The 24,768-nt window shown below is 42.2% G+C and overlaps 1 protein-coding gene across 2 annotated transcripts in view; it reads left to right on the top strand.

Moving 5' to 3' along the window:
• The window catches only part of LOC146986798 (SPRY domain-containing protein 3-like), a 51,277-nt gene extending 29,843 nt beyond the window's left edge, over positions 1–21,434 (top strand). For both annotated transcript variants that reach the window (XM_085775675.1, XM_085775676.1), the window contains exons 7-11: positions 14,720–14,869; positions 17,715–17,772; positions 17,903–18,022; positions 18,959–19,089; positions 20,444–21,434. In XM_085775675.1, coding sequence (XP_085631801.1) covers positions 14,720–14,869; positions 17,715–17,772; positions 17,903–18,022; positions 18,959–19,089; positions 20,444–20,578 — 594 coding nt within the window. In that variant the 3' untranslated portion in view covers positions 20,579–21,434. The remainder of the gene's footprint in view (positions 1–14,719; positions 14,870–17,714; positions 17,773–17,902; positions 18,023–18,958; positions 19,090–20,443) is intronic.
• Positions 21,435–24,768: the final 3,334 nt, after the last annotated feature.

Below are 24,768 nucleotides of genomic sequence, written 5' to 3'. Positions count from 1 at the left end.
CGTGGCTCCAATTCAATTTTTGGTATGTTTGGGTATGATACACGTGTGTGTCGAGTTTCGTATGTGTACGACAAAGTAAGCGAAATTTGTCTATGGAGAATTTCGGAAAAACTTCAAGGGGGCGCTATTGAGGCATTTAGCCACGCCCATGGGAAACGACTCTATCCCCTGAAAGAGCTCGCCATTCTTGACCTGTGTATGAAATTTCGTGCGGACACGACTTCGTTAAAGCCACGAAAAAGGCAAACGTAATTGTACGATAAAAAATCGTCAGTCGCCGCGGCGGCACACGGACGCCGTTTGTCGTATCTTCACAGCGTTCATAATGTAGCTTCAGCAACTGGTTCTGCATGTATTAGAAGTGGAATGAAGTTGATCGGGTGAAGTATGGATTTTTAATGAATTTTTGCGTACTTCCTGTTACCACCGGGGGGCGCTATGAGCCAGGCAGGAAGTCAATACATCAAAACGTTCAGGGCGGAGCCAACGTCATGTCCTTTGAATTTCAAGTGGCTACGACGAAGTATGTGCGCGTAATTGGCAAACGTATTTTTACGACAAAAAATCGTCAGTCGCCGCGGCGGCACACGGACGCCGTTGCTCGTAGGGTCAAAGCGTTCATGACGTAGCTTCACCATCCGGGTCTGCATGTACTAGAAGTGTAACGAAGTCGATTTGGTCAACTACGTATTTTTAACGAATTTTTGTACGTTTCCTGTTACCACCGGGGGGCGCTATGAGCGACGTACGCAAATAATATGTCGGATCGTTCAGGGTCTCTCCATAGATTTTTGCACCAAGTTTGAAGCGTCTACGATCAAGTATGTGGGCATGAGAGCCGTTCGTATTTACATGGCGAGCACCGAAGCAGTCGCCAAACTTCGGGGCACGCCAGAGGCCAACCCCTTTGAGCTACAGACCTGCGGAGCACAAGATAAGCTCAGCTAGGTCTGACGATGTTCTGAACCCAATTTGGAGCCGATCGGGCGTAACCCCTCGGAGGAGTTCGTTTTGCGTAAAATAAATGCTAACCAAAATGGCCGACTTCCTGTTGGTTTTTGGGCTTCGCACGAAACAAATTTTTTTCATGTCTGGGTATGATACATATGTGTACCAAGTTTGGGCAGCCTGCGAGAAAAAAAATTTTGATCCCTATGGCCGGGGGTCAAAAGTTCCAGGGGGCGCTGTTGTGCCAATTTGCCCCGCCCACAAACGGCGATAGCATCAGACGTCAATTTTCGCAAGTCCCGACGTGTGTCCCAAGTTTCGTCCGTTTCTCGGCTTGGCAAAGGGGTCAAATTGGGGTTTAAAGAGGGGGAATAATAATAATAATAATAATAATAAACATTTGCATTTCGGGGAATTTTGCGCCAGGTCAGTGGAGTACTTGATTACTTGCTTGCTTACTTGTTGTTACTCGTCGGCTGGCACGTCGACTAATGTGGATGTCGAATAACAATAGGGACCTCCCTGGGTCGTTGACACAGGCTCGGGCCCTAATAATAAACATTAGCATTTCGGGGAATTTTGCGCCAGGTCAGTGGAGTACTTGATTACTTGGTTGGTTACTTGTTGTTACTCGTCGACTTGCACGTTGACTAATGTGCATGTCGAATAACAATAGGGACCTCCCTGGGTCGTTGACACAGGCTCGGGCCCTAATAAGAATAATAAACAGCGCGATTTCAATAGCCCCTCGGGCGAGTGCTACTCGCCGCTCGGGCCTAATTAAAGCCGCAAGCGGCGATGGCGGGCCCTCGCTCGCCCATGCCACCGCGGGGCCTGAGGCACGCCGGGGCCGTGGCGCGAAGGTGAAAGGGAGAAAAAACCTGGAAGGAGGCCAAAAATGCAATGTTTCGTTCATCCACCAGGGGGCAGTCACCGCATGTGGTGTGGAGCGTTCAGGGGCGGCCCCTCATCACTCATGTGAAGTTTGGAGTGAATCGGACAAAGCATGAGGGAGTTATGAGCAGTTAAAAGTTTGTCCACTAGGGGGCAGTAATGGGATGCGTGCAGGTGTGTTCAGGGTCAGTCCCTCATCACACATGTGAAGTTTCATGGAAATCGGACAATGTTGATGCAAAAAATGGCACTTCCTGTTTCCACTAGGGGGCGAATGAGTGAGATCATCTATGAGCACATAGAAACGTTGAGGTCGTGACCCTGGACCTGTGTACCAATTTTCATGTTGATACGAGTTCAATAAAGCCATCCAAAGGGCAAACGTATTGTCATGGCGAGGAATGTTAGCCACGCCCCCACAGGGACGCCATTACTCGTAGCTTCACAGCGTTCATAATGTAACTTCACCAACTGGTTCTGCATGTTGTAGAAGTGGAATGAAGTTGATGGGGCAAAGTATGTACATTTTCAAATTTTAGTACACTTCCTGTTACCACCGGGGGGCGCTATGAATTACGTGGGAAGTCAATATATCGGGACGTTCAGGGCGGAGCCATCATCATGTCCAGCAAGTTTGAAGTTGATTGGATGAAGTATGTGGGCGTGAGAGCCACACGTATGGACATGGCGAGAACGCCAAAGTCTGATGAGCGCTGGCAGCCACGCCCTTTGACCTATGGACTCACGGAGCACAACGTAAGCTCAGCGAGGTCTGGAGATGTGGTATACCTAATTTGAACTTGATCGGGCGAACGCTCTGGGAGGAGTTAATTTTAGGCGGGAAAAATCAAAACCAAAATGGTCGACTTCCTGTTGGGTTGAGGTCATGAGGTCAAGAGGCTTTTTTGTATATCTGGGTATAATACATATGTGTACCGAATTTTGTGAGCATAGGACAAAGTTAGATAGCAAAATTCTCTATGGGCATTTTTGACTTTGTAGGGGGCGCTATTTCGCCATTTCGCGTCAACCATGTGCGACCACCCAAAAATATCGAATTTCGGATCAGGCCGGACGTCCGTGCAAAAGTATACGCATTTTCGCATTTGGGAAAGGGGCGAAATTGGGGCACGAAATGTCGGAAGAATAATAATAATAATAATAATAATAATAAACATTACAATTTCAATATAGCATTTTTCCCCGGGGGTCTTCCATACCACATGATTACTTCACTACTTGATTACTTTGGGGTCACTTGCACTTTGGGGTCACTTGCACGTTGGGGCATGAACGAATTTCAATAGGGCTTTCGCCAGGCGACTTGCAGTCGCCGCTCGGGCCCTAATAATAATAATAATAATTAAAGCCGCAAGCGGCTATGACGGGCCCTCGCTCCACGCCACTCGGCGTCCCCGCTACCCCCGGGCCGCTCTTCGAAAACCCCCGCGCGAAACCGGACGCGGGCGGCTGCGTCGAGGGCGGTCCCCTCGTCGAACACGTGACGTTTCGAGCAAAACGGACAACGTACGATGGAGTTACGGCAGGTTTACGGTTCGTCCACCAGGGGGCGGTAACGGGATGTGGGCCGTTGCGTACGGGGTCGTGACCTCATCACACATGTGAAGTTTCGAGCCGATCGGACAATGTCGATGCAAAACGCGACATTTCCTGTGTCCACAAGGGGGCGTCTTGAGCGAGCTAGCGTACGATCAAATGGAGGCGTAGAGGGCGGGCCTCTGATCATGTACTGAAATTTTGAAGTGACTACGACCAAGTATGTGGGCGTGGAAGGCAAACGTAATAGCATGGCGACTAAACGAGCAGTTGACCAACTTTGTCGCCCCCTAGCAGCCACGCCGTTTCACGTAGAGAAAAGCTTTTAATAGTGTTTGACCAGCTCGGTCTCCTGATGATCTGTAGCGAATATGAAGTCAATCGGGCAAAATCCGTGGGAGGTGGCAGTTCACGATGGAGCGCTATTCCTGTCGCCGCCACAAGGGGGCCATTAGCCGTAGCGTCATAGCGTTCACGAAATACCTTCACCAACTTGTTGGGCATGTTTTAGAAGTGGAATGAAGTTGATGGGGGCAACTATGTATTTTTAATTAATTTTAGCGCACTTCCTGTTACCACCGGGGGGCGCTATGAGTGACGTAGGAAAGTAATATGTCGGATCGTTCAGGGTCACGCCATCATCATGTGCACCAAGTTTGAAGCTGCTGCGATCAAATCTGTGGGCGTGATAGCATTTAAACCTTTTTAGCTGAATTCGGGAACTTGGCCGTGCCCTAGTAGCCACGCCCTTTGACCTACACACCTGCGGAGCACAAGCCGTAATCAGCTCAGTCTGGAGATGTTCCGTGCCCAATTTGAAGTAAATCGGGCGAACTCCCTCGGAGGAGTTCGTTTTGCGTCAAAGAAATGCTAACCAAAATGGCCGACTTCCTGTTGGGTTTAGGGCGTGGCTCCAATTCAATTTTTGGTATGTTTGGGTATGATACACGTGTGTGTCGAGTTTCGTATGTGTACGACAAAGTAAGCGAAATTTGTCTATGGAGAATTTCGGAAAAACTTCAAGGGGGCGCTATTGAGGCATTTAGCCACGCCCATGGGAAACGACTCTATCCGCTGAAAGAGCTCGCCATTCTTGACCTGTGGATGAAATTTCGTGAGGACACGACTTCGTTAAAGCCACGAAAAAGGCAAACGTAATTGTACGATAAAAAATCGTCAGTCGCCGCGGCGGCACACGGACGCCGTTCGTCGTATCTTCACAGCGTTCATAATGTAGCTTCAGCAACTGGTTCTGCATGTATTAGAAGTGGAATGAAGTTGATCGGGTGAAGTATGGATTTTTAATGAATTTTTGCGTACTTCCTGTTACCACCGGGGGGCGCTATGAGCCAGGCAGGAAGTCGATACATCAAAACGTTCAGGGAGGAGCCAACGTCATGTCCTTTGAATTTCAAGTGGCTACGACGAAGTATGTGCGCGTGAAAGGCAAACGAAATTTAAATTGGGATGATACACTTTCGCCGCGGCGGCACACGGACGCCGTTGCTCGTAGGGTCAAAGCGTTCATGATGTAGCTTCACCATCCGGGTCTGCATGTACTAGAAGTGTAACGAAGTCGATTTGGTCAACTACGTATTTTTAACGAATTTTTGTACGTTTCCTGTTACCACCGGGGGGCGCTATGAGCGACGTACGCAAATAATATGTCGGATCGTTCAGGGTCTCTCCATAGATTTTTGCACCAAGTTTGAAGCGTCTACGATCAAGTATGAGGGCATGAGAGCCGTTCGTATTTACATGGCGAGCACCGAAACAGTCGCCAAACTTCGGGGCACGCCAGAGGCCAAGCGCTTTGAGCTACAGACCTGCGGAGCACAAGATAAGCTCAGCTAGGTCTGGCGATGTTCTGGACCCAATTTGGAGCCGATCGGGCGTAACCCCTCGGAGGAGTTCGTTTTGCGTAAACCAACTTTGAAGCAAAATGGCCGACTTCCTGTTGGTTGTCGGGTATGTCCGTAATGAGATTTTTTGAAGATCTTGGGTTGATGAATATGTTTACCAAGTTTCGGACAAATCGGTGTCGCAGACTGCCATTTCCTATGCGCGGTCTAGGGGGCGCTATGGTGCCATTTGGCCACGCCCACATGCGAGACCACCACAGAATCGCAATTTTTTGGCTTCCCCCCCTGCGTGTTAAATTTCATCCGTTTCTCGGCTTGGGAAAGGGGTCGAAATCTTGTTCGAACTCGCGGAATAATAATAATAATAATAATAATAATAATAATAATAAACATTTGCATTTCAAGGTAGCGTTTTTTCCTGCCAGGTCACTTGAGTACTTGATTACTTGCTTGGTTACTTGTTGCTTGTCGGTGATCGGTGTGGATGTCGAATTTCAATAGGGACCTCCCTGGGTCGTTGACACAGGCTCGGGCCCTAATTAAAGCCGCAAGCGGCGATGGCGGGCCCTCGCTCGCCCATGCCACCGCGTGGCCTGAGGCACGCCGGGGCTGTGGCGCGGAGCAGAAATGGAGAAAAAACCTGGAAGGAGGCCAAAATTGCAATGTTTCGTTCATCCACCAGGGGGCAGTCACCGCATGTGGTGTGGTGCGTTCAGGGGCGGCCCCTCATCACTCATGTGAAGTTTGGAGTGAATCGGACAAAGCATGAGGGAGTTATGAGCAGTTAATGGTTCGTCCACCAGGGGGCAGTAATGGGATGCGTGCAGCCGTGTTCAGGGTCAGTCCCTCATCACACATGTGAAGTTTCGTGGAAATCGGACAATGTTGATGTAAAATATGGTACTTCCTGTTTCCACTAGGGGGCGAATGAGTGAGATCGCCTATGAGTACATAGAAACGTTGAGGTCGTGACCCTGGACCTGTGTACCAATTTTCATGTTGATAGGAGTTCAATAAAGCCATCCAAAGGGCAAACGTATTGTCATAGCGAGGAATGTTAGCCACGCCCCCACAGGGACGCCATTACTCGTAGCTTCACAGCGTTCATAATGTAACTTCACCAACTGGTTCTGCATGTTGTAGAAGTGGAATGAAGTTGATAGGGCAAAGTATGTACATTTTCAAAATTTTAGTACACTTCCTGTTACCACCGGGGGGCGCTATGAGTTACGTGGGAAGTTAATATATTGGGACGTTCAGGGCGGAGCCATCATCATGTCCAGCAAGTTTGAAGTTGATTGGATGAAGTATGTGGGCGTGAGAGCCACACGTATGGACATGGCGAGAACGCCAAAGTCTGATGAGCGCTGGCAGCCACGCCCTTTGACCTACGGACTCACGGAGCACAACTTAAGCTCAGCTAGGTCTGGAGATGTGGTATACCTAATTTGAACTTGATCGGGCGAACGCTCTGGGAGAAGTTAATTTTTGGCGGGAAAAATCTACACCAAAATGGCCGACTTCCTGTTGGGTTGAGGTCATGAGGTCAAGAGGCTTTTTTGCATATCTGGTTATAATACATATGTGTACCAAATTTTATCAACATCGGACAAAGTCAGTCAAATTCCCTATGGGGATTTTGAAAGTTTGTAGGGGGCGCTATTTCGCCATTTCGCGTCGACCATGTGCGACCACCCAAAAATATCGAATTTCGGATCAGGCCGGACGTCCGTGCAAAAGTATACGCATTTTCGCATTTGGGAAAGGGGCGAAATTGAGGCACGAAATGTCGGAAGAATAATAATAATAATAATTAAAGCCGCAAGCGGCGATGGCGGGCCCTCGCTCGCCCATGCCACCGCGGGGCCTGAGGCACGCCGGGGCCGTGGCGCGGAGCAGAAATGGAGAAAAAACCTGGAAGGAGGCCAAAAATGCAATGTTTCGTTCATCCACCAGGGGGCAGTCACCGTATGTGGTCTGGTGCGTTCAGGGTCAGCCCCTCATCACTCATGTGAAGTTTGGAGTGAATCGGACAAAGCATGAGGGAGTTATGAGCAGTTAAAGGTTCGTCCACTAGGGGGCAGTAATGGTATGCGTGCAGGTGTGTTCAGGGTCAGTCCCTCATCACACATGTGAAGTTTCGTGGAAATCGGACAAAGCATGAGGGAGTTATGAGCTGTTAAATGTTCGTCCACTAGGGGGCAGTAATGGGATGTGTGCAGGTGTGTTCAGGGTCAGTCCCTCATCACACATGTGAAGTTTCGTGGAAATCGGACAATGTTGATGCAAAAAATGGCACTTCCGGTTTCCACTAGGGGGCCACATGAGCGACACCCCTATCAGATGGAAGAGGTCTCCACCCTGGACCTGTGTATAAAGTTTCATGATGATACGAGTTCATTAAAGCCATCAAAAAGCCAAACGTATTTTCATGGCGAGGAATTAATGGTAGCCACGCCCCCCACAGGGACGCCATTACTCGTAGCTTCACAGTCTTCATAATGTAGCTTCACCAACTGGTTCTGCATGTTTTAGAAGTGGAATGAAGTTGATGGGGTCAACTATGTATTTTTAATGAATTTTAGTTCACTTCCTGTTACCACCGGGGGGCGCTATGAGCGACGTAGGCAAATAATATGTCGGATCGTTCAGGGTCTCGCCATAGATTTTTGCACCAAGTTTGAAGCGTCTACGATCAAGTATGTGGGCGTGACAGCCAATCGTATTACATGGCGAGCACGCCAAAGTGAATTGAGCGCTGGGAGCCACGCCCTTTGACCTATGGACTCACGGAGCACAAGATAAGCTCAGCTAGGTCTGGAGATGTGGTGTACCTAATTTCAACTTGATCGGGCGAACGCTGTGGGAGGAGTTCATTTTAGGCGGGAAAAATCAAAACCAAAATGGCCGACTTCCTGTTGGGTTGAGGTCATGAGGTCAAGAGGCTTTTTTGCATATCTGGGTATAATACATATGTGTACCAAATTTTATCAACATGGGACAAAGTCAGTCAAATTCCCTATGGGGATTTTGAAAGTTTGTAGGGGGCGCTATTTCGCCATTTCGCGTCGACCATGTGCGACCACCCAAAAATATCGAATTTCGGATCAGGCCGGACGTCCGTGCAAAAGTACACGCGTTTTCGCATTTGGGAAAGGGGCGAAATTGAGGCACGAAGTCGGAGAAGAATAATAATAATAAACAGCGCGATTTCAATAGGGCTTTCGCTGGGCGACTTGCAGTCGCCGCTCGGGCCCTAATAATAAACATTACAATTTCAATATAGCATTTTTCCCCCTGGGTCTTCCATACCACATGATTACTTCACTACTTGATTACTTTGGGGTCACTTGCACTTTGGGGTCACTTGCACGTTGGGGCATGAACGAATTACAATAGGGCTTTCGCCAGGCGACTTGCAGTCGCCGCTCGGGCCCTAATAATAAACAGCGCGATTTCAATAGGGCTTTCGCTGGGCGACTTGCAGTCGCCGCTCGGGCCCTAATAATAAAAAACAACGCGATTTCAATAGCCCCTCGGGCGAGTGCTACTCGCCGCTCGGGCCTAATAATAAACAGAGCAATTACAATAGGGCTTTCGCTGGGCGACTTGCAGTCGCCGCTCGGGCCCTAATAAAATTAAAACAAAACAGATAAATAAATAGATTAAATAGTAATGGTGCATGATGGATTTGGAAAAAAAAGGTATAATACTGGTCCTCTCCACTATGAGAGAAGCTATATTCTTTGCCTGGTGGTTATGATGAGTGTTGTTTAACATTTGAGAAAGTTTTGAATATTGATTGCCAGAAACTCTCTAATTTTGAACAAAACCAGAATGTGAGAGGGCATTTGACTGCATCGATCACAAATGGGATCGATACCAGGCGAGAATTTAGAAGTTTGACTAACTATGAAACATCCACATACAGTTTGAATCACACATCGCAACACATGGCGTGTTCAGGTTGTACTCAGAAGTCGGAATTTCTGAGCTCAGAGTTGGAATTTTAGTCTTGAACGCCCCCTGAAGTCGGATAAATCCCAGCCACCGGCTCAGACATAAGAATCCAAGATGGCTGCCGCTTGCGTCAACAGTAGAGAACATTTTACAATTTTACTGTTTATTTTATTTCTTTGGTAATTGTTTCACATTAAAGTCAGACATGTAGCCTACATCAAACTGTTCATTTCTTATATTATCCCTGGACATTTTCCTTCACTCTTTGTTTGTGTAAAAAAAACTGCCCAGAGTGTTGTTAGCTATCAAAATAGCATTGCTAACAATGGCTAGCAGCGGCTAATGGCTAGCAGCCCGTTTGTTTTGGTGCTTGTTACGTGTTTTTGTTGTAGCTAGGTAAGTAAAGCTTTTTAAAATGTTAGGAAACTTTACATTTACAGGTATGAAATTATTAGATATTTATCGTCCATTTTTTCAACTTCCATGTTTGTTTTATAACTGGAAACCGCTCAACTTGAAAGGTGAAAAAAATTAGCATAAAATGTGAGCGGTGTCTCTTAAGTCAACATCTAATTAATGCAAATGCAGATGCTGCTTCATCTGTTGTTCCCAAATCTCCAACCAAACTGCTGCTGGTCAGAGCTGCATTGTGGGTAATGTAGGCCCCATGTTTTGCCAAGGAAGAACAATATATGGAATTTAAAAAAGACCATATCTGGTTCTGTCCCACTCCTTTTTAATTATCCGCTGTGAGGCTGCTGGATGCTCTGAAGAACCTTTGACCCGACGTTGAACCTCTGCTCTGTATCTTCAGGCTTAAACACTAAAACGATCTGGCACAAATAGACTCTTACTTAATTAATCAAAACGTCTTTAAGGCTTATTGAAGCTGTAAAGTCAGACATAAATATGAGCTGTTGCTAAGCAGCTATTAATAAAAAAAAGATAAAGATAGAAAGAGATAACCAAAAATAAAGATGTTTTTCTCTGAGGTGCTCGTTGACCTCTCCCTCCACCGCTCCCTCCCCCGTGACGGCAGCGCTGCTCTGTTTGTGTCTGACTCAGGCACTTAGACGCACGAAACCTGAACTGAAGGAGGAGGATGACGATGGGAGGAGATCGCAGCTGAACGGCCCCGAGGCGGCAGCGTGTAACCTGCACATTTATTTACCCCCTTTTATTTCTACAAATCTGGCAAAGGCAAAAACCGCAGTCTGAACTTCCTGCAGCTCATCAATTACACAAGTTGCACGTGCTACATTAAAAAGCTCCAAGGGCGAAAGACGAGTCCATTTTAAGTTTGTTATTATTATCATTATTATTATGCATCCTGCAGGCTTCTTTGCATTATTGAGCCTCATTTGCAGTTTCTTTATAGTATTAATATTAGTATTTTTAAATTTGCAGGTCAGATCAGGTGTTTATAGGACACACAGGTTTACAGATCTAGACACACTGCAAAAACTCAAAATCTTTCCAAGAATATTTGTCTTATTTCTTGTCAAAATGTCTCATTTCTAGTCAAAACGAATCTCTTTCCACTTTAAATAAGACTCATCACCTAAAAATTAACTTGTTTTTAGATCATTTCCACTTGTTTCAAACTAATTTTCACTTGAAATAAGTAGAAAAATCTGCCAGTGAAAGGAAGTTTTTTGTGCTTGTAATAAGAAAGAAAAACTCCACTATCCACTATCAGATTTTTCTACTTATTTCAAGTGAAAATAGGCTTAAACTGTGTAAAAACAAGCTACTTTTTATGTATAATAACTATGTATGTATGTAAATATACTTATTTTAGGTATAATGAGATTTGTTTTGACTAGATTTGACATTTTGACTAGAAATAAGACAAATATTCTTGGTAAGATTTAGAGTTTTTGCAGTGCACGCAGCTGCGGTAAAAACACTGGTGTTTTTCAAGACGAAATCCAATATTAGCTACTCTAACTGGCACAGTGTGTTTACAGTGTGTGTGTGTGTTAGTAAGTGATTTACTGTCAGCTGCAGTTACAGGCTGTTTACCGCTGCAGTTCCTGCTCACACACTGGAAAAACACACGCTTGTTTAGAAGTGAATCAGTTTGTAAAAACGTTCATGACGGAGCAGTTTGTTTATTTACTGGAAGTGAGTTTACACAGATGCACCTGTTAATGTGTGGTGTTATTGATGCTGAGGAGCCACAGTGTTTGGATTTTAATATGTTTACACACAGCACTATTGAAACCTCATGCAGTCTGTTCTGTTTTTAAAGGCATAGTTCAAAATTTTGGCAAATTGGCCCATTGCCATAACCCCTATAGTCATAGCAGTAGGTTCGTTACCTTTAATTGTCAGTGCAAGCTATTTTTAGAACGGCGGAGCAGAGCGCCGAGCTGCTCAGAGCTACGCTACGGAGGCTAATGGGATTTCTTGGTTTCCCTCATCGAACTCATCAAATACACAATCCAACAACTCCACAACGCTCTGGTGGACAAGTTGTGACCTGCACATTCACCACGCTATGAGATAATAACAGAACGTTACCAGACAGAGTTGTTTTAGAGGGAAATACAGAGACTGCTTGATGAAAAACTGTCCCTGAAGGCAACGCGCATCAGTGGTTTTGCATGAATTTCCCTCTAAAACAACTCTGTCTGGTAATGTTGTGTTATTAACTCATAGCGTGGTGAATGTGCAGCTCACAACTTGTCCACCAGAGCGTTGTGGAGTTGTTGGATTGTGTATTTGATGAGTTTGATGAGGGAAACCAAGAAATCCCATGAGCCTCCGTAGCGTAGCTCTGAGCAGCTCGCGGCTCTGCTCCGCTGTTCTAAAAATAGCTTGCACCGAAAATTAAAGGTAACGAACCTACTGCTATGACTATAGGGGTTATGGCGATAGGCCAATTTGCCAAAATGTTGAACTATCCCTTTAATTATGAAAGAAAATTTAAAACTGGCAGCTACTGTATGTTTACAAGGAGAAGAGACGACACTGATGCAGTTACCATATGTTTAGATGGGAATATTATTATGGGCTCATGTGTTCGTCCAGTGCTCTAACATTTAGAAAGGTCACTCTGGAAAGAGTTCAGATTTGTTGATGGTGGTTTCCTGCATGAAAAGCACAGAAACAGCGCCAGGTCTAAAAAAACAAAACAAAAAAAACAAGTCCAGATCCTGCCCTATTTTTCCCAAAAATGAAAGAAAGAGAGAAAGAAAGAACTGCATGACGTCTCAACCTATTTTTTCATCTCATCATCCAACATCCCTAATAGGGTAACGTGTGAATAAAACATGCTCTTTCATCTTGTTGGATTCTGGTCTGTCCCGACCTGAGGAGGAGGAGGAGGAGGAGGAGGCAGCAGCCATGCCAGCGCAGACAAGCTATCACTAGCAGTGAAATGCAGTATTATGTTCAGAGGAACTGAAACGTCTTGAGTCATTAAGGTTATTTGAACAACCTCCACCTGTGCACACACCTTAACGTGCAGCGGGTCCACTCACCTGCTGAAACAAGGTGCTGCTTTAATTACTGTGGTCTGGATGATGAGTAATGATGAGAGGCAGATAATATTAGGAGAGTTAAGGAGTTAGGTTGCAAAAAATCGTATTAATTGCATATCATAAAATGAGTTTTCCCCTTCTTTTACCCTTGTGAAGAAGCAGCTGTGAATGAAACTAGTGCAGATTTTGTGCACGATGGAGGTTAGTGGAACAGAAGCTACTTTAGAAGTGGAGCAGGACCTCAGGTTTCCATCTGGGACAGTGAAGCTGTTTGAAGAGAGACAGCGAACATCTGCTGCCGACTCACCGTCACAGTCACAGTCGGTCATTGTTGGATTAAATGCAGAGTAAAGTCAACTGACACGTGCTAATGTTAATCACCAAAAGCTACATGACCAAATAAGGTTGTAGCAGCAAAACACATTAGAGAAGTTATTGGTGTTTCAAGAATGAAAAAATATTAAATGATGCTTTTAATTAATCTATTTTAGAATTTACTTTCTTTTTTATTAAATTTATTCTAGGGATCCTAATAAACAAACCTTGAGAGGAGGTTACACTAAATGTCACTGTACACTTTGTGTAATGATAATAAAGTTCATTCATATCTAATATTAGGTGATTAAAGCCTTTAATTGTTCATATCAGTGCACATTATGTTTGTTTTACCCTTTGTTCAAATTTTAAAAGTATAAGATGATGAGTTTCTGTTCATTAGTTAACTTTTCTAAAAGAAAAAACAGCTAAAGATTGAGCTACAGTGGATTTTTAAAGTTACTTCTGAGCATTTTATGCCTTTATTTTAAAAGACAGTGAAGAGAGAAGGACTGTAATGATTATTTTCATTATCGATTAATATGTCGATTATTTAAACGATTAATTGATTAGTTGTTTGGTCAATAAAATGTTAAAAAATGTTGAAAAATAACAATCAGTGTTTCCCAAACCACCAGACGACGTCCTCAAATGTCTTGTTTTGTCCACAAACCAAAGAGAGACTCAGTTTACTGTCATAAAGGAACAAAGAAACCAGAAATATTCACATTTAAGAAGCTGAAATCAGAGAATTTTGACTTTTTTTCCTTAAAAAACTACTCAAACCGATTATTAGATGATCTAAATAGTTGCCGATAATAGTTTATTGTTCGATTAACCGATTAATTGTTGCAGCTCTAGAAGAGAGACATGAGACTGGGGGAATGACACAGTACAGATCATTGCAGTCAGGATTCAAACCAGCGATCTTATCATCCTCTAGAAATCATTATTTCTTGGTTATATTTCTTAACGTTGCTGTGAAATTGACCGTTATTTCTAGGCTATATAGACATTATAATGCAATTAATTGTTATTTCTTGGCTATTTCTTGACATTATCATGTAATTAACGCCCTGTAAATTAAAGGGTTACCAAAACGCGAAACACTGTTTAATATAAAAAAAAACCTGCTCTGTTTTTTTTTTTCAGATAATGCCCCAATTTCTCCCTGAAAATTGTTACAACTACAAATGTTTTGGTTCAGACGTGGATTTCTGTGGTTTGTAATGGAACAACACCAAATAAAACTGAGGGAAAAAAGTAAAAAGTCTGACATTTTACACAGACAGAGCTCCACAAACGGACTGGAGAAAGCAAGTGTGATGATTCCTATCTTACCACCACGAGCAGAAATGATCCAGTGATTGATTTCTTTCAGTTTTGTTTCTGTGTGTAAAATGTCTTCAGTTTTTGTTTTGTGTGTTCTACTGCAAACCAAAGAAGTACACTTACACAATATAGTAGAACATTTGTAGTTGCAGTGATTTTCAAGCAGAAATTGGGGCATTATCTAAAAAAAAAGGTGCAGGGGTGCAAATATTTGATCATTATAGATGAGGATCTCAGGTGGACAGCGGTGTTATTGCAATAAGAAGAAGATGTAGATGTCTGATAATCCTGTTACGTATATGTTTTCATTCATAACCTGTGTGTGTTTGTGTGTGTGTGTGTGTGTGTGTGTGTGTTGCTCAGCTGCTGGAGTACGTGGGGAAAGGGAAGAGCATCGTGGACGTGGGCTTGGCTCAGGCCCGTCGACCTCTCAACACTCGCTTCCATTACTACGAGCTGGAGATCACAGACGCTGGAGAAAAGTGTTACATCGCCCTGGGGCTGGCACGCAGGGTAATGAAGGGACCTGACACACACACACACACACTCTTTACACTGTGTATGTACAGTAAGTAAGAGTCTGCAGGTTGAGAAAACACTCTCACTGTTTCCAGTCTGAGTGATGGATGACCGGCGGAGGAAAAGCTAACAACAGAATAAATATTATCTCATTTTAGCCTCAACATCTGGTTTTCCATAGAAAGCAGCAGGTTGTTCCAGGTCCGTGCTAATCTGCCATCGCTGCTAACTAGACTCCAACCGTTAGTTATGATGAGATAAGATGAGAACATTTATTCTTTGTTTTACTTCCACGCACACTTTTTGAGTGATTAGAGATGGGTTAGACGTGTGTGTGAGGTGAAAATGCAGTTTTTTTTACAATCTGGACCTTATTTCTAGCATAAAATACGATCATTTCCTCACCCAGATAACTTTGGTGTCATTACAAGTCGTTGTGATGAAATTAGCTCCAGCCGAGAGCCGCGTATATCCGTATAATGGAGTCTACAGGGCAGCAGAATGCAGCCTCTAAATAACACATTATCTGCAGAGAAACTCCTTCATTTCGCCAATATTTAGTTATGATACGCTAGTGCTACTCCCCTCTGAGTCCAGGGTTAGCTGTTATCAACATCCGGGGTCTGTAAGTTGACCTACTAGCTAATGCTAAATGCTACGGTTCGTTTCTGCGTGTTTCCGACTTGTCAGAACAAAATGAGCAGCTGGATGAAGTTCAGCTTCCACAGGCTTCCTCTCCATAACCTGGACTCACTAAAGCTCCGGCTAGTTGAGATAAATATGGACCCGAATGCCGAAGCAGAATGATTATTATCAGAATGAGCCGCGTGGCGCTCAGAGATGACATCATCCAGGTCAGAGGTCAGTAGGTCAACCTACAGACCCCGGATGTTGATAACAGCTAACCCCGGACTCAGAGGGGAGTAGCACTAGCCTATCATAACTAAATATTAGAAATGAAGGAGTTTCTCTGCAGATAATGTGTTATTTAGAGGCTGCATTCTGCTGCCCTGTAGACTCCATTATACGGATATACGCGGCTCTCGGCTGGAGCTCATTTCATCACAACGACTTGTAATGACACCAAAGTTATCTGGGTGAGGAAATGATCGTATTTTATGCTAGAAATAAGGTCCAGATTGTAAAAAAAAAAAAAAAACAGCAATTCCCCTTTAATTTGTCTCGTTTTGATCATGTTTTAATGAGAAATGTCAAGACTATTTTTTTCATGTTTATATATCAACACATCCTGTTAGATAGCGGCGCTTTAATCGGACTCTGATTGATCGATCGATCCCTCAGCAGCTCTGTTGAAGCTTCCTGGGAGGTGGAGGATCATTTTCTTAAAGCTGACTCTGGTGTTTGCCCCCGGGGGCAGGAGGGTGGGGGGTGGGGGTGGGGTGGGGTGCATCAGACATTGAGCTCTGTCATTTGGCTTGATTGTTTTCTGGGAATTGTTTTTTTCCTTCCTCTTCTTCTTTTTCTCGATAAGGCTGCGGTTTTGCCAGAGCATTATAAATCCATCAGCTGGTCATTCCTGAGGTTTGTGTTTTTCACTCGGTCCCTCGTCATCATCTCCAGTCTGATGATGGGAAGCTTCAGCTCCGGTTCTTTGTCTCTCTCTCTCTCTCTCTGAGTAACACATTCCTGACAGTTACCAGTTACTCATCGTCACGGATAAAGCAGCGTTTGTTGGTGGTGCGTTCAGGTGCTTCTTGGCCTTACTGTCTGTCTGAACCAGACTCCTGAAAGTTTTGTCTCTCCTGGTGTCTTCTCCCTCCAAACATCTGGACTTCCTGCTTATCATTTCAGAGGATTATTATTTAATCACTTATATATAACTCACTTATTTAGATGTGAAATCCAAAAACCATCTAACCCAAGACCGAGTCCTGAGAACAAACCAATGCGAGACCATTTCCAACACCATCACTGTATCCAGTCTCAGTCCTCTATAAGAAGGAATCTGAAGGTTTTCAGTTTAATTGCTCCTGTTTTGCGGTAGTTGTGTCTGTCCGTGCATCGCCACGGCAGCGATGAATGGGAGCGGATGCAAGTTCTGCTGCTTAGGCTGTTTACATCCCTCAAAGCCACAGACAGCGTCAGATGGCGACTCAAACATGCACGAAAAGTTTATTTACTTCAAGCAAGCCGACATGTTTGTAAAACTAGATCTAATTCAAAGTCTCGCGCGAGACCCAAGTTGATGCTCGGTGCGTTCAGGCGCAGTGGGAGCTCCCGTTTGTGTCATAAACACAGGAATATCAACTCTTGACTTGCTTGAAGTGTATCAGATGGCTACTCAAACATGCACCAAGATGTTTTTTTACTTGAAGCAAGTCAAGAGTTGATATTCCTGTGTTTATGACACAAACGGTAGCTTTCCCCACTGCTCCTGAACACACCGAGCGTCAACTTGGGTCTCGCGCAAGACTTTGAATTAGATCTAGTTTTACAAACATGTCGACTTGCTTGAAGTAAATAAACTTCTGGGTGCATGTTTGAGTCGCCATCTGACGCTGTCTGTGGCTTTGAGGGATGTAAACAGCCTAAGCAGCAGAACTTGCATCCGCTCCCATTCATCGCTGCCGTGGCGATGCGGGGACAGACACAACTACCGCAAAACAGGAGCAATTAAACTGAACATCTTCAGATTCCTTCTTATAGACCTGAAATGTTAAGAAAATACAGCCCCGAGTTGAATTTGCCCGGAATTGTCCTTTAACAAATGGTAACGTAGATTCATCCACATTAATATGAGACTCTTTTAGAACCAAATACAAACTCCTCAGGGTCTCTCTAATAAATCAACTCACTCACTTTGTGTTTTGATTGACAGGACTATCCTAAACACAGACATCCAGGTTGGAGCAGAGGGTCCATAGCTTATCATGCAGGTGAGTGTTGTGTTGGTGCATTTGCATTCAGTTAATAATATAAACGCTTAATAATGAATTATTATTGATAAATGTGTCAATGATTTACACTTGAGCACATTAAGCGGTTTCCTGTTTTGTCCTTTTGCAGACGATGGGAAGTTGTTCCAGGGCAGCGGGATCGGGGACGAGTTCGGACCGCGCTGCTTTGAAGGAGATATTATGGGATGTGGGATCATGTTTCCACGTGACTTCCCCCCCGATGCTGGAGGTGAACATCTTCACTTCGCTTCTTCTTCTTCTTTTAGTTTAACAAACAGATTTCTACAACATATATCAACAACAACACAACACAAGCAATAGGCCTATGTCTGTCGGTGCCGTCGGTAGGTCCACACATCCATGTCATCAGAAAGGAAAAGAAAGGAAGATAATAATAATGATAACAACAAATAAACAAAAGATAGATACTGTAGATAAATAATTGAATAAGAGAAAAAACAAGTTGAAAAAAATATATACGTATATATATGTATGTATATATGTGTATAGATTAAAGTATATAAAACAAGATTTAAAAATACTAATAAAAAAAAAGTAAAAAAAAAAAAATTAAAACTGAAGAATAAGAATAAATAAATAAAAAGATAAATTAAAATATATTTAAAATGAATAATAAAAAATATTGGTTAAAAATAGAAAAAAAAGATTTAAAAATAATAATGAAAAATACATTGAAATAGATTTTAAAAATAATAATAAAAATGGATAAATTAAGGGTGATAGGGTGAAATATTTAAAAAAAACATTTAAATATATTAAAAAAGTAATAAGAAATAAAATCAAAAATCAATCACCCAAATAAGCGTCCCATATGGATAAATATATCTAGTGCCTTAATTATCGATTTATTTGTTTTCCAATCTGTAGATCGGGAGCCAGTTGGTCAAAATTCTCCGTTATTTGTGCAGCTGAATGTTGAACCATGTTGTACTGAGTCCTCTTTAAATCTTTTTTAACCAGGATTTCGTTATCATCTTCTTTGCATTTAAAAGAGGAACTTATTTTCTTAATATTTCGTAAGCATCTTGGTATCTATCTTATCTCCTGATGCTTCAGCTCAACTCTGTGGCTCCTCCTGCTCCGCGTGCCGCCTCGTCACTGTCTCACTCTGTGTGTGTGTCCGTCACTTGTCGTGTTGTTTCAGACGACGCGGACGACTGGGACGTCGACGTGTTCCCGAAGCCCAGCGAGGTTCAGAACGACCTGTATGCGAACAACGAGGAGGAGGAGGAGGAGGAAGAGGAGGGAGGGGATGCAGAGGGGAGGAAGGTCATGGTGAGTCTACTGTAGAATAAATATCAAAATCAACCACACTGCAAAAACTTAAAATCTTTCCAAGAATATTTGTCTTAATTCTTGTCAAAATGTCTCATTTCTAGTCAAAACTAATCTCTTTCCACTTTAAATAAGACTCATCACCTAAAAATTAACTTGTTTTTAGATCATTTTCACTTGTGCCAGTGAAAGCAAGTTTTTTGTGCTTGTAATAAGAAAGAAAAACTTGCTCCACTATCAGATTTCTCTACTTATTTCAATTGAAAATGGGCTTGAAAGAAGGAAAAGTGTCTAAAAACAAGCTACTTTTTAATGTGTTGAGTCTTATTTTAAAGGACAATTCTAGGCAAATTCAACTCAGGGCTGTATTTTCCTAACATTTTAGGTCTAAAAGAAGGAATCTGAAGATTTTCAGTTTAATTGCTCCTGTTTTGCGGTAGTTGTGTCTGTCCCCGCATCGCCACGGCAGCGATGAATGGGGGCGGATGCAAGTTCTGCTGCTTAGGCTGTTTACATCCCTCAAAACCGTAATTTTTTTTCCACAGACAGCGTCAGATGGCTACCCAAACATGCACCGAGAAGTTTATTTACTTCAAACAAGTTGACATGTTTGTAAAACTAGATCTAATTCAAAGTCTCCTGGAGTCTCGCGCGAGACCCAGTTGCCGTGCTCGGTGTGTTCAGGTGCAGTGGGAGCTACCGCTTGTGTCATAAACACAGGAATATCAACTCTTGACTTGCTTCAAGTAAAAAAACATCTTGGTGCATGTTTGAGTAGCCATCTGATACACTTCAAGCAAGTCAAGAGTTGATATTCCTGTGTTTATGCCACAAACAGGAGCTTCCCACTGCACCTGAACACACCGAGCGTCAACTTGGGTCTCGCGCGAGACTCCGGGAGACTTTGAATTAGATCTAGTTTTACAAACATGTCGGCTTGCTTGAAGTAAACAAACTTCTGGGTGCATGTTTGAGTAGCCATCTGATGCTGTCTGTGGAAAATATTGTGGCTTTGAGGGCTGTAAACAGCCTAAACAGCGGAACTTCAATCCGCTCCCATTCATCGTTGCCGTGGCGATGCGGGGACAGACACAACTACCGCAAAACAGGAGCGATTAAACTGAAAATCTTCAGATTCCTTCTTTTAGACCTAAAATGTTAGGAAAATACAGCCCCGAGTTGAATTTGCCCGGAATTTAAGTATCATGAGATTTGTTTTGACTAGAAATAAGACAAATATTCTTGGTAGGATATTTGAGTTTTTGCAGTGCAACAACTCTTAAAGCTGCAGCACAAACGGTTGTATAATAATAATAATAATAATCTGTGGTGGTGTTGCGTTCGCTGTCATCAGGTGTTCTTCACCCGGAACGGGAAGGTGGTGGGCCGGAGGGAAGTGGCCTTACCGCTCGGAGGCTTCTTCCCCACGATCGGCATGATGAGCAGCGGGGAGAAGGTGAGAGTGGACCTGCACCCCCTGAGCGGCTGAGCTGAAACAAAACTAAAGAGAGAGAGACTGACGATGAGTGGAGTCGACTAAGCTCCGGTGCATTTTTCTTTTCTTTTTTTTTTTTTTGGAGTATTTTTTGGACAATAAATAAAAGCTCCACTTCAACAGGCTCCAAGATGTTACTTGAAAAAGTCACTGTGGCTCCTTTAAGTGCTGTAAGAACGATTTCAGATGCTGGCAGGAACTTTTTATTTTTATTATTATTATGATGATGATGATGAAAGTAATGTTTGTTAATATTATACTGTGTGCCTCAGAAATTCACTTTGTAATGAAATGGGTTTTATACTATCAGAGGTTTTAAAGGGTAAAGAAAACAAACAAAAAACACTATTAAATCATCACACGCTGTAATAAATTATCAAATGCCAAAAAAAAAAAAAAGCAGAATAATGAATGTAAAAACTTAAGATACAACATACGCACCCCCCATTATCAGCAATAATAATGTAGTTTACAGACGTGTAGCTCTGTTGACGGTGCATTAGTGACACTCAGTGGTGAGAAGAAAGTCTTCCAAAGAACAAACTGTAGTGAACAGGAAGTTCAGTTCAGGTGCAGGAGCTTGTTCCAACATGTCAGTCATTCCACAGAGTTATTACTGCAATATTATCATCAATATTATGATTATTAAGTAGCAAATGTGCAAAAAAAACCACACTCATTAAGGAATTATGGGATGATTAAGTGTAATAACCCTCATTATGACTTCTTTTTTTTTTTTTTTAATCGTTTTATTGCAATAAGCAAAAGTTTTTAACTAGGACCTGTAAATCAGACATGGCTGAGGTTATTAAAACTCATAACTCATAACATAACTGACATGAAAAACACAGGCACAGGTGATGTTTGTGATAAATATCTGCATTTAAAAAAAAAAAAACACATCAGAAGATAAACTCCAGATAAAACAACAACATGACGCTTCTCATTTTATCTCTGTATCATAAACATAAAACCGGATCATCAGCCTCACACACAAACAGTCAGACAATGAAAATACCTCATTACTACTGTAGTTAAAGGGATAGTTCACCCAAAATTCAAATTTCACTTATTATCTACTCACCCTCATGTGGACTAAGGGCTGGGAGAAGTTTCAGAGTCCTCCGTGGCTTCTCTGAGTTACAGCCGGGCTCCGTGCAGCACTGCATGTCCATATGACGGTTGAGAACGGAGCTAACTTTTCTTCGTCCAAGAAGACACACCAAAAAACATCCAAATACCTCCATACTGCTCGTCTGTAATGTCCGTCTTGTATTGAAGCCCCAACATGAGAAATTGTTCCGCCGGTCAGTGCAAATCACGCGAGATTTGCACTGACACAGGCAAATCAGTGAACTGAGACACTGGGAGCTTCCGCTACAAACAAGCTTAAAATATAGACTTATTTAATTTTTTTCAGAACAATTTCTCATGTTGGGGCTTCAATACAAGAGGGACATTACAGACGAGCACTATGGAGGTATTTGGATGTTTTTTGGTGTGTCTTTTTGGACGAAGAAAAGTGAGCTCCGTTCGCAATCGTCATATGGTCATGCACTGCTGCGAGAAGCCCCGCTGTAACTCAGAGAAGCCACGGAGGACTCTGAAACTTCTCCCAGCCCTTAGTCCACATGAGGGTGAGTAGATAATGAGTGAAATTTGAATTTTGGGTGAACTATCCCTTTAAAGGAAAAAATTTTAAAAAAAAACGATGCCAAACATTATTATTTCTCCTGTTCTTCTATATGAGAAGTCAGAAAATTAAATTGAACGTTATGTGGATAAAAAAGAAAACCAATCATGAATGAAAGACAAATAGGAAAAAACAAGAGTTATTGAAGTGCAGGTTGTGTGGGAGAGCGTCTGTAGTTTTATAATCTGAATATTTGAATGTTGAAAATGAAAACTGAAGCCATAACGAACGGTTTTGCTGCTCTCAGGTATTTGAAAATCATGACCTTGTCTTTTTTTTTCTCTTTTCAATCATTTGTTTGTTTGTTTGACTTCGCTGCAACTGTTCACCACAAACTGTTATTTACCTGTCTTTAGCTTTTTTTTTTTTTAATATATTTTTGCCTTGTTTGTTTGTTTTTTGGCTGCAAAACCACCACGGTTATTGTTTTTTTTTAAAGAATCCATCTTTTCCAAATTCAAAACTGAAATAGACGAAGAAAAAATAAAAAGTGATGTTGAGTATAAAAGCTTTTATTTTGGTGACTCGAACACATCTCCTTCCTTTTCTCTCCAGCTGAGTCGTGAGGAAGCAGCAGCAGCAGCAGATCATCACGGTTTCTGTCTCTGCAGCTCTTTGTGTTGCAGGTTGTTGAGTCATTCACCAGAAAATAATCATAACAACAACAAACAGGCAACAGGCGGCAATCACAGGCAACAGATGTGACTTTGTGAAAGGGTTTGAACATTTACCTCTAACGCTGTTTAGTAATATTTCCTTGTTTTATTTTAGTTTTGAACCTGGCAGGAAGGTTTACCGCTTCATGTTGGTCGATTTTAATTAAAAACTGCATCCACACTGAAAAAAAACACCTCACAGGATCAATTCTTGCAGAATTCCTCATTTTAATAAGGACTGTAGGATGTTTTCATGTCTGTTCATCATCATCAGGAGTTAGAATTGATCCTCTGCTGCTGAAGCTGATCATGAATCAATTTCGACGTCATCACAGTTTTTTCTTTCACTTTCTTCTGTTTTTTGTGTTTTTGTATCATGTCGACTTTTCTCTCCTCCATTCTGTCTCTTTACAACTTAAAAACAATCAGATAAAGATGCCAAAATAATTTTAAAAAGAAGAATCGTCACATTCATTGCACTTTTTTCTTTCTTTTTTTTTGTCACCGTCAAGTTTAATAAGAAAAACACTTGGGGCTTTACATGTAAATGAAGTCCTTAAAAGCAAAGTCTTTTACCCCCAATTTATGTAAAGTTAATATTATATGCAGCGTTATCTTTAATTTAAAGTTAATTTAAAATATACAATATTGAACTGCAACAGAAGTACAGTAGTTGCAGATCATTACTGAGGATAATATCTGTTTCTTTGGTTTTATATATGTATCATGATTTTGATTTTGCCCTATAACAAGAAGAGAGATAATAATCTATTCTGACTGTAGTGTAAATGAATCGTGTCCCTGTTCAGTTCACCCTCCGTGTGCACGACATAATAGAAAGTCCAGTTGTTCTAAGAGAAGAAAGAAAAAGACACTGTCATCTTTATTATTGATGCATTTTTAATTATGTTTCAATCACAGTTAAAACTGTAATGCCCAATGTGTCAGTATACAAATTTGTCATTTAAAAAAAACAAAAAAAAAAAACATCCTGCAGTGCAAACATATATATTCCACGGCACATTTTTATAAAATACAAAGTGTTTTACATACAAAACAAATCAGATCAGCATTTGAAGGCCAAAAAAAACCAATTTGATTTTGATTTTATTCTAGTTTCTCTTTGAACAGTTTCCAGGTTAACAAATAAAAATTGCAAATGCAAGTAAATGATGTTGATGATGTGACTCACACCAGATGATATAATATAACGAAGGCTATTTCAACACTAAAGAGAAAAGAAAAGGTGTTTGTCCTCGAAGCTCCAGCTGCAGTTTTTCTATAAACCCATGGAGCCCCCTGCAGGACGGAGGTGGTATCGATCACTGATTCCTCTGCAAAGGCTCAACAACAAGTCAGTTGTGTGTTAAACTTGACATTTCTTATTGTAATTCTTATTTTTAGGACAGGACTGAGTGGAGGAGACACCAAAGGAAGGCAGCTGCACGTGACGCTGAGGGTCAGTGTCTTCGTCCCTGAGAGAAGACTCGGGTCTTTTTCTTTATGAAGCTGGCGATGTGTAAAATAAAATAAGATAAAAATTTAAGATGCACGATGTTGAGATCTGGACAAAACAACATGAAAGCACTTGAATGTGTCACTGTTTGGACAATAATATGTCACTTATGGTGCATACACTGCAAAAACTTGTCTTATTTCTTGTCAAAATGTCTCATTTCTAGTCAAAACTAATCTCTTTGCACTTAAAATAAGACTCATCACCTACAAATTTACTAATTTTTAGATAATCTTCACTTGTTTCAAACAAATTCTCACTTGAAATAAGTAGAAAAATCTGCCAGTGAAAGGAAGTTTTTTTGTGCTTGTAATAAGAA

This window comes from Trachurus japonicus, chromosome 5 (genome assembly GCF_045865225.1).
Source record: "Trachurus japonicus isolate A0001 chromosome 5, Traja_1.0".
Classification (NCBI taxonomy): domain Eukaryota; kingdom Metazoa; phylum Chordata; class Actinopteri; order Carangiformes; family Carangidae; genus Trachurus; species Trachurus japonicus.
This window is presented reverse-complemented; position numbering and strand designations above follow the sequence as displayed.